The 18,244-nt window shown below is 36.6% G+C and overlaps 1 protein-coding gene across 10 annotated transcripts in view; it reads right to left on the reverse strand.

Moving 5' to 3' along the window:
• The window catches only part of STXBP5L (syntaxin binding protein 5L), a 384,033-nt gene that overhangs the window by 14,252 nt on the left and 351,537 nt on the right, over window positions 1–18,244 (reverse strand). For 9 of the 10 annotated variants that reach the window (XM_057545862.1, XM_057545860.1, XM_057545863.1 and 6 more), the window contains 3 exons: window positions 17,609–17,779; window positions 15,147–15,386; window positions 3,263–3,623 (listed from right to left, as the gene is read on the reverse strand). In XM_057545862.1, coding sequence (XP_057401845.1) covers window positions 3,263–3,623; window positions 15,147–15,386; window positions 17,609–17,779 — 772 coding nt within the window. The remainder of the gene's footprint in view (window positions 1–3,262; window positions 3,624–15,146; window positions 15,387–17,608; window positions 17,780–18,244) is intronic. The other variant, XM_057545857.1, reaches the window with a different exon arrangement.

The following is an 18,244-nucleotide window of genomic DNA, read 5'->3' on the forward strand; positions in this document are numbered from 1 at the left end:
TGAGATATTCTGTAAGTGTAAATTATATACTGAATTTCAAAGATTTAGTATGAAAAAAGTATATTAAAAATACATGTGATGGCGTTTGAAGTAACAAAGATCCTTAGGATATGAGTCCAAAACAAACCCAGTTAAACAGACTTCCATTCATTCAGATTAATGGGTTGTGGTGGGGAAGAGGTTCCTATGGACTTTCCTGATAAGTTGTGTTGTCTATGTAGCATAATAAAAGTAAGCCAACAAAATACAACAGGTGTAATCACTTTTGGTAGGAAAAGGAAAAGAGTAAGTCAATTGCTAAGGGCTAGGAAACAAGCACTCTTAAAGATAAAAAAAAATAGTTTTTTTCTGTGCAAGGACATTTTTATAAGGAAATAGTGTCAAGTAACTAAAGATGGTTCCCACTAAAAATGGCTCTCTCAGCCCAGTTTGAGAACTTTATACATAGATAAGCCTCTTGCATCTCTCTCTACTCTTTTCTAGGTCTGGGTACATTGGCACATAAGCAATCATACCTACCTAGCAACTATCTGAAAACTAGGACTTGAGGAGATTGGGCTTAGTGTAGTTAAGTTCTGCATTGGAAGTACGGAGTCCTAACCATTGGACTGCCAGGAAAGTCCCGTAGTTAAGTTCTGATAGGGTCTGGAAAGATCTGGGAATGCTTAGCAAGGTCAGGAACATGCCAATTTGTAGACTCCAGTTACTGAAGCCACGTGTTTCCTAGCCACACCTTACACATTACTAAAATCATGTCAAAATCACTTCCTTTTCAAATATTTTTGAGATCCTCATGAACACATAAAGAATTTCCACTAGGACATAATATTAAAGTAGTCATTATCATGTAAAACAGCTTTTACAAAGGGCAGAGACAGAGAGATCATTTTATCTTTCCTATTGCTATGACTCCTGTTGCTTTTTACACTCTTGCTTTTCATTTCTCAAGAAATTCCCCTCCTCATAAATGTAGATGTAGCATGTATTCATTTAAGTAGAAATTAATTTTCAGATATACCATTTAAGAAAAGAAGACATACTAAAATTTTGCAAAAACAGTAAGTAGTCACTATCAAGCTAAAAACTCAATTGTGAAATAACATTTTTGAGTGACTAAACGTGAGCTTAGGGGAGTATACACACATTTTTTTTTTTTTCCTTCTAAACTAAGGCATGTCTAGGAGTTAAGTCGTTATTTTCAAACTAGACTGGAATGGCCTTCTTCAGAAATCTCTGAAAAGAGCTTGAGAAAGAGAAACCAGATAAAGAGAGAAAGAGTAAGACATATGTAAGAGAATGAGCAGGCCATAAATGATTGTTTTTATGTTTTCAAAACTTTCTCCTTCATTAACTACTTCTTGGCTTACAAATCTACTCATGTCTCCCCTATTAAAGAAAATATAACAATAAAAACACTCTCAAACACCCAGTTTTGCTCTCGAACTACTTTCCTGTCTCTCATCTCTTTTTACCAAAATTTTCCCAAAGAATACTGTCTCAGGGGTTGGCAAACTTTTTTTTAAAGAGCCAGATAGTAAATATTTTAGGCGTCCGGTGCAACTACTTGACTCTGCCCTATTGTGCACAAGCCCCTCCGGGCAGTATGTGAGCAAATGGGTGTGGTTGTGTTCCCTGAACCATTGTTTATGGCCATTGAAAATTTGAATTTCATATACTTTTCACATATCATGAAATATTCCTCTCTGATTTTTTTCAACAATTTGAAAATGTAAAAACCATTCTTAGCTTGCAAGCTGTACAATATCAGATTGGGGGGAGGGCAGGGTAGATATGGCCTGTGGCTGTAGTCTGTCAACCCCTGATCTATGCCACTGCCTCTCTTCTTGCCCCCTTGAAATTTAGTCTTACCTCCACCGTGCTCCTAAGATTTGCTTTCTCAAAGATCACTAATATCTAGGTGCCAGATCTAGGGTTTTTTCTTGTACCCAAACTCTTTGACCTTTCTGCTCTGACTGCCTCTTGACCATCGTTTTGGTAGTCTTATGTCCTTTGTTTTGATACTCTGCTTTTGTTTTCATTTCATGAAGTTCTGCTACTCTGATCCTTTTCCTAGCTCTCTGATGACTTCTCAATCTCCTTTGCTGGAGTTTCTTTTTTCTCCACTATCTAAATGTAGACATATGCACCCCTCCCCCCCAATTTTTGTCCTAAGACCAGTCTATTTCTCCTCTTTTTTTATACTGTCTTCTTTGACGATTTCATTCACTGCTACAACTTTCACTAATGCATTTACGTAAATGATTTCCAGAGCTGTATCTTCCACCCCTATTTTTTTAAGAGTCCAGACCTTAAATTGCTGGCTAAACTTCTGCAGGCTGGCATATAAGCACCTCACATTCCAAGCATTCATTCTCAATTCATTCCCAAACTTCTCATTATCAGTCTTTCTAAATTCTGGCTTTCTTATCTGCTAATGACCTCACTATTATCCAAGTTCATGATAAAACTTTTTAACCTTTAAGTTCTCTTCTAACCCTGAGATTTAAAGACCTCCATTACCTTTCACAACCAATTGGTTTTACATTCAGCAAATTTCCCTCAATTATCCCTCACATCTGTTTCCACCTAGCCTTCAATATAGTTACGACTTCAGTTCAAAAGCCCATCCAAGCTCTCCCTCCATGTATATTTCTTAATGCATAGCTAGAGCAGGTTAAAATAAAGTGATGACTTTTAGTATATTGTTCAGTGTTGATCTCACTTTTTCCTAGACTTGCAACCTCAGGAAAATGTGTTAACATATGTAAAATGGAGGATGCAAATAACACTTTATTTTCCTATGTCCTAGAGAAGTTATAAGGATAAAATTAAATTCTGTATGGAAAATTCTTGTGTGTACTATGAAACATAGTAAAGGTAACAGTTCATTTCTTTCCTTGTAGTTTATTCATCTTCATATATCCTGTGCCTAGCATGGCATCTGGGAGATAACATGTGCTCAATAAATGTTGAATGAATGTGTGAATGACTGGAGAATCACTCTTTCCTTAGATTCCTTGATGTCAATTAACATATTTCATTCACAATGCAAAGCATTTTTAGCAAAAACAAAAAACAAACAAAAACAAATAAAAACTCAGTCTCCTCAAAGTTTTGAGCAATAAAACATTCACAAATGTAATGAAACAATGATCTCAGTTTGCTTCTTGATAACATCTTGCACATTACACATATACTTTTCATAATTGTACCTTGTTTGCACTGTTATGATTACCAGATAATTTATAAAGAAGGCAAGTACCTCATTATCATGATATGCCCATTGGCACAAAAGCATGCCAAGCAGGCACTGTTACACATGACCACCACATCTGCTTGTAGTATAAAAGATGTCTCGGTGATGTTATGAACATAGAGGCAAGTCTGAGAAGGCAGTGAGAAGACTTTGGCTTGTTTTTCTGAGCAGATTATTGTATACTGGTGATCTCCTATTTCTTGGGATGGAGAGGGGCAGTTCATGACCAGCTTTCTTCTCCAAGATTTCTCATTTTCATCTATGTTGTTTGGATCCCTCCAGACTTCATATGGTGGTTGCATTAATCTGCCAGTTCGGTCCATACAGGAGAATGTTAGGACAGCTCCTTTCAATGAGAGGAATGTACCTATAAAAACAATTTCATATCACTGGCACATGAAATTCTTTCTAAAACAGCTGCTATTCATCTATGGGTGATAAATGTTTTATATTATGATAATTCATATCTATAGTGTCATAATATTGCAGTATTATACATAAATCAGTAGATTTGTGAGTTCATCAGTTGCAATAACTTGGAATCATAAAAGGTAGGGTCTAAAAGGAGTCTAAGACATCAACTTGTCAAATCCTCTCATTATATTAATGAGAAAACAGAGACCCAGAAAGATGATGAGACTTGGGCCAGGTCACATAGCAAGTTAGTGGCTGAGCCTGGACTAGAACTCAGGCTTCCTAATTCCTAATCCAGTATCCTTTCATTATACTATATAGTATTCATTAAAATACTATTTTAAAGAGCAAATTTTAGAAAATTTATACTTTTAATTTATTGAATAACCAGCTGAAAAAAAAATGCCAACTGATTCCACTTCTTTATTTTACAGACTCATTCACTAGAAAATGCTATTTTTCTTCTGAAAATGAACACTCAGGATATTTCATGAAATTTAAATATCTAGAGTTCATGCTAGCAATTTTGATTGTATTAAAAAAAAATCCAAACTAGCTTTGGTATTTAGGCAGGCTTATGCATCTTTTATACAGAAAAATGGTTTACTCACCTGGAATCTCCAAGGTTGAATATCCATGCCAGATTATTACCTATGGGTGATTTTTACCAGTCCCAGAGACAAGATACTATGAAGCTTAGGAAGTAACTTGGGGTAGACTGACCTTTGGACATTTCCAGATTCTCCCCTAAGCAGCCTTTTCTTTCCTTTCTCCTTTGACATCATGTAGCGAGAGTAAGGAAGTTATCCCAGGCTGATATACCTCAGGAGTGTACATGTACCAGAGACTTAGGAAGGGTGTTATAAAAATACATTCCATTTAGAAAGTACTTTATAAAGTATTTAAAATTAAAAATAACATGTTTAGATGATGTAACATGATTTTTAAAAAAAAGCTCTAAGTCCAAAATATAGCCTCTACTATTTCAGAAATACACATTACAAAGGAAGCTTAAATTTAAGGACTTCTATAATAAGATATTAACAATTCGGTCTACAGTAAATAATTCACCAGACAATTAATGAGGATTTTCCTCCTCAAAGAGGTTTTACTGGCTAGAAGTGTACTACCTTACTCCAGCTTTCCAAATTACCAGTCTTCCCCACTAAAATCTTAATTCATTCAATCAACAAATATTTATTGAGGGTTTACTATGTGTTCTAGGCTCTGTTTTAGGCACAGGGGAATAAAATAGTGAATAAAACAGATAAAAATCCCTACCTTCACAGAACTTACTTTCTATGATAGAGACAGACAGTATATACGATAAGTATATATATGAGATTAGATAGCAATAAGTACTAAGGAAAAAATAAAGCAGAAAAGGGGATAGAAATTCTTGGAAAAGGGTGTGATTAAATTTTAAATAGAGTAGAAGATGTTAAGGACGAAGGTTTGTTCATTTCCCCTCCCCAAATTCATACATTAAAGCCCTCCCCCACTCCCCCAGTGTGGATGTATTGATATTTGGAGATGGGCCCTCTATGGGAATATTTAAGGTTAAAGGAGGTCATAAAGGTAGGGCCCTGATCTGATAGAATTGGTGTCCTTATAAGAAGAGACACCCAGAGACCTAGCTCTTTCTTTCTCTCTCTCCCTCTCTCTCTCTCTCCCCCACCTCCCCTCCCCTCCCCCACACATAGGAAAGGTCACATGAGTACACAGTGAGAAGGCAGCTGTCTGCAACTCAGGGAGAGAGCTCTCACCAGATACCAACACTGCTGGTATGTTGATTTGAGACTTCCAGTCTCCAGAAGTGTGAGAAAATAAAATTCTGTTGTTGAAGTCACCCAGTTTGTGGTATTTTGTTAAGGCAGCCTGAGCAGATTTATACAGAAGAGGAGGCTTCTTTGCATTGTACTGTGGAATTAAGGCTCAGGAAACCAGCACAAAATATTCTGGCTACTGTGATTATCCTTTATCTCTGATCCAAGAGTCTCATGTCTTCTATCAGCATCCATGAAACTGGCAACTTAAATTTATTAGCTTGCAAGTAAAGTAAAATATCAAACTATTCACAGATCTTGACCTTCTAGAGTAGTTACGGGCAGACTTTTAGGAGATGAGATCAGAGATAATATGGAGCTAAGTCATGTATGTTCTTGTAGGACACAGTAAAGACTTAGACTTTTACTTGGTATGAGATGGGAAGATTTTGAGAATAGAGTAATATAATCTAATTTCCATTTGACAGGATCACTCTTCGTGCTGGGTATATCCTAAAGGGAGTCAAGGTTGGAAGAAAGGAGAGCAGTTAAAAGGTTAGTACAGTAATTCAGGTGAGAAATGGATGGAGGCTTGCTCAAACCAGGTGGTAATAGTATAAAGGGTGAGAAATGGTCAGAATCTGAGTATATTACAAAGGTCAAGCCAACAGAATATGCTAATAAGTTGGAGTTAGCGTGTGAAAGAGATACAGTGGTCAAGATTGATTCTAATGCTTTTGACCTGAGAAACTGGAAGGATGGAATTGCCATTAATAGATATGGGAAAGACTGTGGGAGAAAGGAAAGGAATATTAGGAACTCAGTTTGGGACATAAGTTTGAGATACTTATTAGACATCCAAGTGTATGTCATATCCCTGTAACTGGATACCTATGTCAGGAATTTGGGGATAGGCCAGACTATAAATATAAATATATGACCCATTAGATTACAAAAGGCATTTAAGGTAATGAGGCTGGCTGATTTCATGTAGGGCTTGAATATAAATAGAAAACAGAAAAGGTTCAAGGAGTCGGTCTTTGAGCATGCCGGTGTTTTAAGTCCAGTGAAATGTAGAGGAGCGAGCAAAGGGGACTGAAAAAGAATGGCTATAAAGGTGCAAGAAAGCTAGGTAAATAAAGTATCCTGGAATCTAAGCGAAAAGTGCAATGTTATAAGGTAGGGAAAATGGTAAACTGCAATATGTTGCTGATGTGTCAGGTAAGATGTGACTTAAGAATTGACCATTGGATTTAGCAGTGAGGTCAGTGATGACCTATATAGAGCTTTTTGTTGATTGGTGTGGGAGAAAGTTTGATTAGAATGCACTCAAGAGAGAATGGGAGAATAAAACTGGAAATAGTGAATATAACATAACTATTTCAAGGAATTTTGCTCTAAATAAAAAGAAGTGAAATGGGGCATTGTAGGAGAATAGATTCAAGGAGGGTTTTTCTCTTTTAATGGGAGAAATAACAGCATGTTTGTATGCTGATCTAGTAAAAAGATGAATATTTATTATAATTATATAAAGGAAACAGGAAAAATTGCTGGATTGACTTTCTTGTGTAGGTGAAAGGGAGTAGAATCTAGTGTACAACTGGAGACATTCACCAAGTCAGGAGCTTACACAGTTTAGTCACAACAGGAGAAAAGGTAGAGACCATGGAGATACAGACAGACAGGTTGGTAGACATGGTGGTGGCAGCTGCTGAAGTTCTTATCTGATCATTTCAGTTTTCTCAGTGAAAGAGGACATGTGGTCATTAGCTGAGATTGAAAACAGTGGAGGAGGTATTGGAGCTCTGAGGAGAGTGGAGAAAATATGTAATTATTGTTCAAGAGGGTGGACAGAGGACTACCCAGCAGCACAGGAACCCACTTGAGGTTAATGATGATTTATTTCAAAATGAGACTTTTTAGTCTGGTTATATATTCTCCAGCCATATTCAGCTACACAGATACAGAAATAAAGTAGGTAGAATTAAATTTAACCAGGATTGTGATTAACCATATTATGTATGTGTGATGTTATGATTTATGATAAAAATCTATTTGGTCTTTATCCCTGTTTCTGGCACAGTGCTCTAAAATCCTTGTAATTTCCTGACAAGAGCAACACAGGTGTCTTTCATTTTGTTAATGAGGTGATTTGGGGGCCTCACCTAAGGATAGGGGCTTCTTGCCAGAGGAACCAACCAGGTGATTAGAGGGTTAGCACTTTCAGCCCCACCCCCCTACTTCTGGGGTGAAGAAAGAAGCAGGAGATTGAGTTCAATCACCAATGGGCAATGGTTTAATTAATCACACCTGTGTAAGGAAACCTCCATTAAAAACCCAAAAGGCGGGGGTTTGGAGAGCTTCCGGGTTGAGCAGGTAGAGCTGTGGGAGAGAGCTCTTGGAGAAGGCATGGAAACTCCACGTCCCATCCTACATTCCTTGCCCTAGGCATCTCTTCCATCGGATGTTCAGCTATATCCTTTCACAGGAAACTGCTAAGCAGTAAGTAAACAGTTTTTTTGAGTTTTGTGAACTGCTGTAGCAAATTAATTGAACCCGAGGAGGAGGTTGTGGAAACCTCAGGTCAGAAGAACAGGTGACTTGGGATTGGCATCTGAAAGAGGGGGAGGGGACAGTCTCATTGGACTGAGAACTTACCCTGTGGGATCTGACACTATCTCCATGTATATAGTGTCCGAATTGAGTTAAATTGTGGAACACCCAGCTGGTGTCTCAGAGACTTGCTTGTTTGTGGAGAAAACCTCCACTCATCTGGTGTCAGAAGTGTTGTGAGTGTGGTAGTCATGTGAAAGTAAAGGAAACGCACAGGAGAAACATGGAAGGAGGAAGGACTGGCTTTTTCCCTATACAGGAGGAAAGAACATTGTTTTTTCCATCCCAGCATGCAAAATTGCATTTGTAGTATTATCACCTGCGGCTTGTTTAAAAACAAATTCTCAGACTCCACCCCAGACCTACTGAATTAGAAACTCTGAGAATGGTTGTAACAAACCCTCCAAGTGATTCTGATACAGACTAAAGTGATGGCTACTGGGATGGATAATCTTTAGGTGTTTTTTCACTCTAAAATTCAGTGATTTAGTGCTTTAGTTCAAATTTCCGTATCATTGATGAGAATTTGTTATCAAGACAACCAAGATAAGTTAATGGGAAATTAAATTAAAAAAGAGAAGTGGGCTTTTCTTTGTTGAGAGATTTTTGATTACTGATTAAATCTCCTTATTAGTTACAGGTCTGTTGAGACTTTCTATTTCTTTATGATTCGGTCTTGGTCGGCTGTATGTTTCTAGGAGTTTATCCATTTCATCTAGGTTATCCTACTTCCTACTATATTAAGAACTATATATCTAGATCATTGGATTTTCCCAAAGAAGTACATTCTTTTAATCTCTTCATAAAAGAAGGGAGTCTGGCAAGAGTTTGAATTCATGACAGTAGCATGTGACAAAAGGGTACGTAAAATTTCATTTGTTTTTTGATAGTACCTGTAGAGAATTTTATTTTGCTTTTTTAATTCAATGAATTTAAAATATCTAAAAATCTTAATAGCTTCCCACGTGTTTAGCTATTAAGGGCTTAGACAGATTCCATGCTTTACTCAGCAGTTTCAAGTGACAGTATATCTACTTTGGGGAAAATATAATTGCTACAAACACATTCAATACAACTAGTAATAAGAACTGTAAACAACTAATAGAGCTGCTACCTATAAGTGGAGAGTGTGTATGTTTGTTTTCCTGTATTAAGCTGTGATTATACTTCAGTCAAAAACAATCATTATGCTTGAACTATATTCTTATTTATTAGTTTTTAAGATATAATGCATGAATTTCACAAATATGTTTGAAATATACACATCTTATATGGAAAGGCCCTAATTAAATACTTGCATAGAGTGAAATTTCTCATCAAGGTTTAGACTTAAGATTAAAAACTACATCCTTCTCATTTGATCTCCAGACAAAACCTGTTAACTAGTTTCATATTATATCTGTGAGATAGCACATTCCCTCATCTATACATTTGCATAAGTTAATTGTTCTTCATCAGAGAGCTGGATTTTAAAGGAATTAAATACTAGCAAGTAAGTCTGACATAGGGAGTGGGCTGGGAAAAGTCTAGAGTAGAGGGTAAGTCTAGGAGATATTTCTGTCAGCAGGCAAAGGACAACACAAGAATACTGTAAGAAAAAGAATAAAGGCAAGAAGATCATCTCTGATATACTTTTGCATATGAAAACAAATATATCTAAGCTTAGGTGATATGTAAACAAATATATCTAAGCTTAGATAATATGTAAACAAATATATCTAAGCTTAGATAATATGTAATAAAAAACTGAATTAGTAAGTTAAAATCATATCCTTAGTATACAAAAAGGAAAATCTAGAGAAAATGAGGTAAGTCCATCTACACAAATCTTTATCTCTTACATTTTTAATTTTTCTTTAATCAGCCCTTCTTTAAGTGAGGCACGTGTTCATGGGTTTTAAGTTTGTGAAACTAAAATATTTTAACCACAATCAAGTTAAACTCCTTTCTCTTTCCACTGTAATTTTCTTCCAGTTAAGTGATATTGTAATGAATAGGCATTTCAGGAATCTGGACAAGGGAAATTAAGATGCGGGTACATCTAGAATTTAGTAGACTTATGTACGTGATTCACGATCACTACCATGTCTAGGTTATTGAAAGCCTTCTAGGTATAGAAATGGCTCCCAGGAAAACTCCCACCACCCTGATGCAACTCAGCATTAATCTGACATGGAAGTGCAGGGCTGAAGATCGTATTACAAATTGTATATTATGTCAATATTAGAAATATATAGATGATGTAGAAGAAACAAGATTTGAAATTTGAAATGTCTGGATCCAAGAGCTAGTCTGTAGAAAATTCTTCCAAATCTTACAGCTCCCAAGAAACTTGATACAGGTTTTCCAAAATTTTGGCAACATAAAAGTTCATATGATATCCACCAATGATAGATGATTGACAGGTAGCAAAGAGAAAAGGGAAGTGAGGAAATAAGACTGGCTGGACCAGAGAGCTGGTGCTGGGAAGTAGCAGGAAATCAGATTAGAAAGGTAGAACAAAGCTGAGCTTATAGAGATCACTGATTTCCAAGATTTTCAAGAAATTGCTTCTATGGGTAAATGAAAGGTATCAGAGAATATGGTGTATAGAAATTAGGTGATGAAGACAATATTGTAATAAGACCAGTACAGAGGCAGTAAGTAAAAGGGATCAGAAAAGAAACGGAAGTGATGGAAGTTATCTAGGTAGTATCATGGCACTATTAACAGAAATGGGGAGAAGAGCAAGAAGAAATAGTTCGGGGGTAAAGAGAATGAATTTATTATGGAAAATCTTTAGTTTAATCATGAGTTTAAATCTCTAGTTTGATCATGAAGCATGAAATAATTTTTTTTTACAAAGCAGTGATGGGCACTTCATGTGGCAGGATTGGTAATTACAGAATAATTTGTAGCTGGTAGCACAAAGCAGTACGTAGAAATGAAATACAATTTAAAGTGAGTCTCAAAAAATTAGAGGGGTAGGAAACTTTTGGAGGTTATAAATATGTTTATGGCATAGATTTTGGTCATGGTTTCATGGATGTATACTTGTCTCCAAACTCATCAAGGTGTTTACGTTAAATAGTACAGCTTTTTATATGTCAATCATACTTCAATAAAGTGGCTTTAAAATTAAAATCTCAGCAAATTTCTCAAAGAATTACCGTTGGAGAGTAAAATTCCTAGGGGCAGAAGTGTGGAGGGGGAGATGGGACAGAGAAGGGGGAATGTTTGCTGGTGGCAGAATTTTCATTTATCTTCCTCTGTATTTGGATGTTTTTACAATTAGAAAATTTAAGCACCAGCGTTTGAGAGAAAAAAACATACCACGTCACAATTTTTTTTTTTGTGCAAACAAAAAACCCACAGATCTAGGAAGTCTTTTCCAGCTCCTTAACATGGTTTTAAGGCCCTCTAATCTTCCCTTGCCTGCTTTTCCAGCCTCAACTAGCACCATTCTATATCTAGGCTTTGGCTGTGCCATGCTCTTTTTACCTCTAGGTTTTTACTCATGCTGCTTTAAATTACTCTTAAACATCAGTACTGTACACAGCTCCCTTCCAAACCGGTCCCACTTCAGATGGCTGCTGTGTTAGAGAGGTCTTCCCCAAACCCCCCTCCTATGCTGCGCAGTATTCTTTACTTCCCTTATTGTAATTTTCTGTTTACTTTTGTCCTTCCCTACAAATAATCTGGGAATAAAGATCATTCTGTGTCCTGATCACCATTGTATCCCCAGTGACTAATTAATTAGTATGAGCTTGGGAAATGTATGTTGAATGAATGGATGAATAAATTTTGAAATAGATTGTATTCAACTTTGAGGAAATTGCTAGACTCAAATAAATTTTGCTAGGCCAACTGATAAAAGGTAATTTAACAATGTTTTGACGGGAAAAATGCCTTCAGAGCCTGAGAACATGTCACCCACTTTAGCACTGGCAACAGAAGAGGGAAATGCCTCCGATTCCAAACCTTTAAAAAATGGTTCCCATAATCTAGAGCAGTACCAATAGGGCAGGGACTAGTGGAACAGTGGAGACTAGTGGAGAGTAGATACTGGAAAGAAGGTGAAGGAGTCAGGAAGTGAGATGTGAGGAAGAGGGGACAAGTTTTCTACTTTAAATTTGAATTGGCTTTCTGTCATCTCTATATTTCTTTTCTTTTCTTTTTCTCTCTTTTTTTAATTCTATCAGACTATTCCACTTGCAACCCTTTCTTGTTGTAGTATGTATTGATTGATTGATTGCTGCGTCGGGTCTTAGTTGTGGCACCCGGGATCTTGTTGCAGTGCGCGGGCGTGCTGGCTTCTCTCTCTAGTTGTGGTGCACAGGCTCCAGAGCACGTGGGCTCTCTAGTTGTGGCACTCAGGCTCTCTAGTTGTGGCACATGGGCTCAGTAGTTGCGGCGCGCAGGCTTAGTTGCCCGCAGCACGTGGGATCTTAGTTCCCCAACCAGGGATCGAACCGGTGTCCCCTGCATTGCAAGACGGATTCTTAACCACTGGACCACCAGGGAAGTCCCTCTATATTTTTTTATGGAACTCCACCTTCCTTTTTTCTTTTTATTGTCATAAATTATGGCTTCCAATTAGGCTATTTCTCTTTCAGTGGTTAATTATAAAACAGATCTGAACCTAGACTCGTAGTTTCCTCCCTTATAGGTACTGCTTAATAGACAATTTTTTTAGAGCAATCTTAGGTTTACAGAAAATTGAGCAGATAGTACAGAGAGTTCCCATATGCCCCCTTCGTCCTTTCCTCTGTTATTAACACCTTGTATTAGTGTGGTACATTCGTTACAACTGATGAAGTGATACTGATATATTAACTAACATCTTGAAAGAATGGAATACTGACAGAGAAACTTGGAGAAGATAGCTTCTCATTATCTCTCTTTAAATGGATAAGGAAAGAGTGCGCAAATATTTATGAACCAGATGCCAGAATATTAAGTTAAATCTATACTTACTTTGTATTTTGCCATCATTTTAAGTCTATCTGCTAAGAATGTTGAAGAACTTTCTTATAGTACTGAGAGATCCATTAAATTAGTTCCAGACACTTGTTTATTTCTATGCTTGTGGCATAGAAAACCACATTCGTTAGAAAATCTATTAGAAAACTGTCTTAAACTTACAGTTGTAAACTTGGGTATACAGGAGTTTGATTTTTACCTTTAAATTTGTGAAGAATACATGGCACATATTAGGTATCCAATCTGTATAAAAATTTATTGAGTTAAATAATGGATTGAATTAATACTTAAAAATTCATTTTGACCTTACTGATCTGGCTCTCTCTCAACCAGTATAAGAGAATTATACATATTTCCTTAAAATTAGAACTATAATAAAAGATATTTTCTTATTGTGAAATATGTTTACAATTAAAATATAGTGATCCTAACAGATTAACTTTTAAAATACGGTGTATGTTATGGGCTGCATTTTGTCCCCCCCGACGCCAAATTCATATGTTGAAGGCCTAAACTCCATTGCCTCAGAATGTGACCATATTTGAGACAGAGCCTTTAAAGAGGTGATTAAGTTAAAATGAGGCTGATAGGGTGGGCCCTCATCCAAACCGTCAAATGCCTTTCTAAGAAGAGATTAAGAGAAACACGGGGAGACACCAGGGGTACAAGCACACAGAGGGACAGCCACGTGAGAATATGGTGAGAGGGTGGCCAACTGCAAGCCAAGTAGAGAAGCCTCAGAAGAAACCAGCCCTGCCAACACCTTAATCTTGGGCCTCCAGCCTCCAGAAGTGTGAGAAAATAAACTTCTGTTTTTTAAGCCATACACACACAAAATATGTTTATCTTAATTTGCCTCACTAGTAGAGAGCTGACTGTTCTACCTACAGTAAATTACAATCCATCTATATGAATTTAGCAGACCAGTTAACAAAGAAAACACAACTCTATCTAACCTACCATGCCATATATGTGTTCTTTTAACATAAAATCCCTTATCCTATATATATATATATATATATATATATATATTTTTTTTTTTTTTTTTTTTTTAAAGGACTGGCAAGGGTTGACTGGCACCTTAACAAAGCTGAAAGCAAGCAGCACTTCTCTCTCTTTTTTTTTTTTTTAATTAATTAATTTATTTTTTTTGGCTGTGTTGGGTCTTCGTTTCTGTGCGAGGGTTTTCTCCAGTTGTGGTAAGCGGGGGCCACTCTTCATTGCGGTGCGCGGGCCTCTCACTATTGCGGCCTCTTCTGTTGCGGAGCACAGGCTCCAGACGCGCAGGCTCAGTAGCTGTGGCTAACGGGCTTAGTTGCTCCGCGGCACGTGGGATCCTCCCAGACCAGGGCTCGAACCCGTGTCCCCTGCATTAGCAGGCAGATTCTCAACCACTGCGCCACCAGGGAAGCCCCCTTATCCTATATATTAATAAAATTATTTTTACTTAAGAAATGTTTTTCAGATAACTTTTACTCTCTTTTCTATATATGAAAAAACTATTGATAAGAATAAATTTAAAAATACTCAAAGGAATAACAGAAGGAATCACACATCTCTTCTTCAAAAGGAAAAAGACAAGTCAAGTAGGCAGAGAATACAACATATACTTTAGCAACAATACTCATAACGTGGGTCAAATTCTCTAGGTACTAGGATAAAAAGGGAAGAAATTGTGTGGCATGGCTTCAAAACAAGATGGGCAGGTTATCAAAGAATTCAGAAAGCCACCTCAAGTCAGACTGCTTCCAACTTAATCATCTGAGTTCTTTAAGGATGATGTAAAACACTCATAGGCTCTGATCTGGCATGGAACTTTGGAGAAATGCTTCAATTCATTAAAAATTTTAAACTTTCGCTTTAAGGCTTTCCTAAATGCTTTTCAGAAACTTATTTCCCAAGGCATTGTTTAGGTTGGGAGTTCCACAATTTATTACCATAGAAATGGTTGACTATTTCACCCTGCAAGTAAGCTGCAATACTTGGGATAGTATATGATTTATAAGATTCTCAATAGTTCCTATTATATAGAATACTTAAATCTTTGCTCCAGATCAATACAAATTAAATGTTTTAAAATACCATATATTTAAATTTGAAAAAGTAGCAATGAAGGAATAAATAAAAACTCTTACCACTTGGCAATACCATGACTGGCTCTGTAAATCTTTGTTCATCTTCTGAAGGTAGGTTTAGGGAGATGATTAACACCATTCCCAGACTAGTTCCAACAAACAAACAAGGGGAGATAGTAGAGTCATTTTTCCGAACAAAGGACTCCATGAAGTATAGTGCTGTAATCGCTTCTTTAGAATCTTTGTCAATACTGGAGATGCTAGAGCTTCTAGAGCGATTATAGGAATTTTCTCGACTTTCTATGGAAAGTTAAAAACCAAAAATTTAGTTTTAGTGTGTTTCCAGAACAAGTAAAGTCAGACTTAGTACGTGAAAACCAAAATTATCGGGGGGGAAGTAGAATTTGATTCGTTGTTAACTGATCTGGAAGGCAGTTTATCCAGTTCACCAGCTTATTTTGAAGATGAAGAGACAAATCCTGAAGTGTAAATCATAAACTTAGGCAGAGCTGGGACTAGACCTTGAGTCTCCAGAGTTCCAGTCCACTGTGTTTTTCTCTCTACCTCACCTCACAAGTTAGTTGAAATTCTCTAATCTAGAAAAAAAAGATGTTTAGTCTAAATAGTTAAGGTTACAAGAACTTCTGGTGCAGTTAATTATGCTTCCCTCCTATCTCTCAATTGTTGGAAGTACTTCTAATGATTTCTTGACGATTCCCACTTACAACAGTGTGGCTACTTACCTGAAGGGTCACAAATGTTCTGTGGTAAATACATTCCTCTAATTTTGTTATATTTGGAGTAATTAAAATTGTAAAAATTGAACTATTTATATTTACACCAAGACTAAAGAGCAAATGTTATCTCCCTGAACTAGTTACAAGCTGCCTACCTTGAATCCAAATACAGTCTTGGCTTTGCCTAGGGCCAAATACAGAGTTGTAGACAATGCCACCCCAGCCATAATCTTTCTGAAAGGGCTTCAGCCCACTTAAAGGAAACAAGGTGGTTTCAGGTTCTCCTGCTCATCATCTCTTACACATGTGTACACTCCAACAAGCAGAAACTCACCACCTCAGGTAAATATTAGGAAGGCTGTATTGTTCATATAATCACTCCAGAGTACAAGTTCCTCATATGCCTCTTTCTACTGCCTTCCCTCTCCTTTCGTTTTTGATAGGTATAAGTGTGACTCATTTTTATAAAAAGAGATAATAATATAATATATAAATAAAATAATATACAATAAAACCAAATATAAGTTCCTCAGACTATCCCTTTTTCTACAAACCAAAATATAGTATTCCTAATTTCCCCCTTGTATCCCTCAGCAAGTTTATAAAAATAATTGTTTGTAATAGAATTTAGATCTGAGAGGGAGCTTGGATATAATCTATATATTTTACAGATTTGGAGACAGAGACATAGAGTTAAGTAATTTTCCCAGAATCAACAAGTTAGAGGCAGAAATGTCTAAAACTCAAAATTCCCAATTCAATCCAGTGATTAAAAGTACTACTTCCTTTATAACCTTTATATTTTGCTTCCATTATAACATTCCTAGCTAATGTTTCTAGGTTGCTATTCATAGACACCTGTGAGAGAAGATCATGTGGACCAAATTTAGTATGGCATAGTGTTAAAGGAAAAAACTAAAAATTTTCTTTTTTTACTTGGCCAAGCCGCATGGCATGTGGGATCTTAGTTCCCCGACCAGGGATTGAACCCACGCTCCCTCCAGTGGAAGTGCAGAGGCTTAACCACTGGACCACCAGGGAAGTCCCTAAAAATTTTATTTTAAAAATTTGAAGAATAATATAGATCATTACTATCAAGTTTTTTGAGGGGTGGTAATGGTGAATTACTTTATAGCATAGAATTACCATAGCACATTCCTAAGATTATTTTTTCCTATTTCTAGTCCCAAAGCTTTTTATCAGCAAGACAATAGCAGCAGTTACAGGACTCCCTCTTTTGTGTGTGTGTGTGTGTGTGTCTTAATTTTAGGCCTTCTGGCTCTTGTACTTTACTCCCTGCCCCTAACAGTAATTCCATAAGTAAGCAAATAATCCTCCCTTTTTCAAACACATGAAGATGAGATTGCAAACTTTAGAATTTAATGTCTTCCCTTTTTCTTGGTCACATTCACTTAACAGTTGAGGAAACTAAGGTTATAAGACATTAAATAACTACCTACAGATAGAGACACTAAGGCTTACCATTGAGATGGAAAGAAATTGGGAGTGCAGAGAACAGATTAAGGCATAGGTCTCATTTTGTACAGAGGAGGTGAAAGCCTACCCATAAACAGCCATTCTGGTTTTAGAGATGAAAGAGGTGTAGTGAGGAATGGATTTGGAGTCATGGCCACAGCTCGACCAGGTTCTCAGTTGCTCATTGTCTAGTTGACCATAGTTTTTCAGATCTTTCACACCTGACCACCATCCCTTATCCTCCAGCTCTTGTTACTGTGGTATGTCAAATTTTAATTGTATCCACAAAAATTTGTATGCTTAACCTACCTTCTGATGTAACTGGCAAAGAAATCTCCATGCAAGCAGCTGACTGTGCTTTTCGAAATGGTGGTCTTCCAGGACCCCAGCGATTTACTTTTGAAACATCAGCACTGGAAAGACGTTTTCCAGAACTGCAACTCTGGGAAGTTGGACTTGTGCAGTGTCCATTTACATGATCTGTACCAAGAGGAAGAAGGCAGCATAAATATCATAATTAAATCTTAATATAAAGGAATCTAAGTGTGTAGATTAATAAATGAAGAGTGAGAATTCCTTTTTTCAAAACATATAAAGATGGCTAAGTCCTTGCTATTTTAGTATTTAGTCCCAATTTCAATTTTGCCAAAGTATTTAGCCAAATTTTTCATGATATTTATTAAATATAAGATTTGTTTTTAAAATTTGACTAGTTAACATAGTTTAAAATTTATTCTATGTCCTCATTATTTATTTTGCCATTTAATAGCAATACAAAATAGGTTATAGTATTAGACTTTCTTTTGCATAATTTAAATATATACCTGTTTATATAAATTTTGGAAGAACTTCAAGTGCTTAGAGTTTAAAATATAGAATGGAAGCATTTTACTGTGAAGTTGAGAATGGTACATAAGAATATTGACTCTACAGCCAGACTGCCTG

This window comes from Balaenoptera acutorostrata, chromosome 4, assembly GCF_949987535.1.
Source record: "Balaenoptera acutorostrata chromosome 4, mBalAcu1.1, whole genome shotgun sequence".
Lineage (NCBI taxonomy): Eukaryota > Metazoa > Chordata > Mammalia > Artiodactyla > Balaenopteridae > Balaenoptera > Balaenoptera acutorostrata.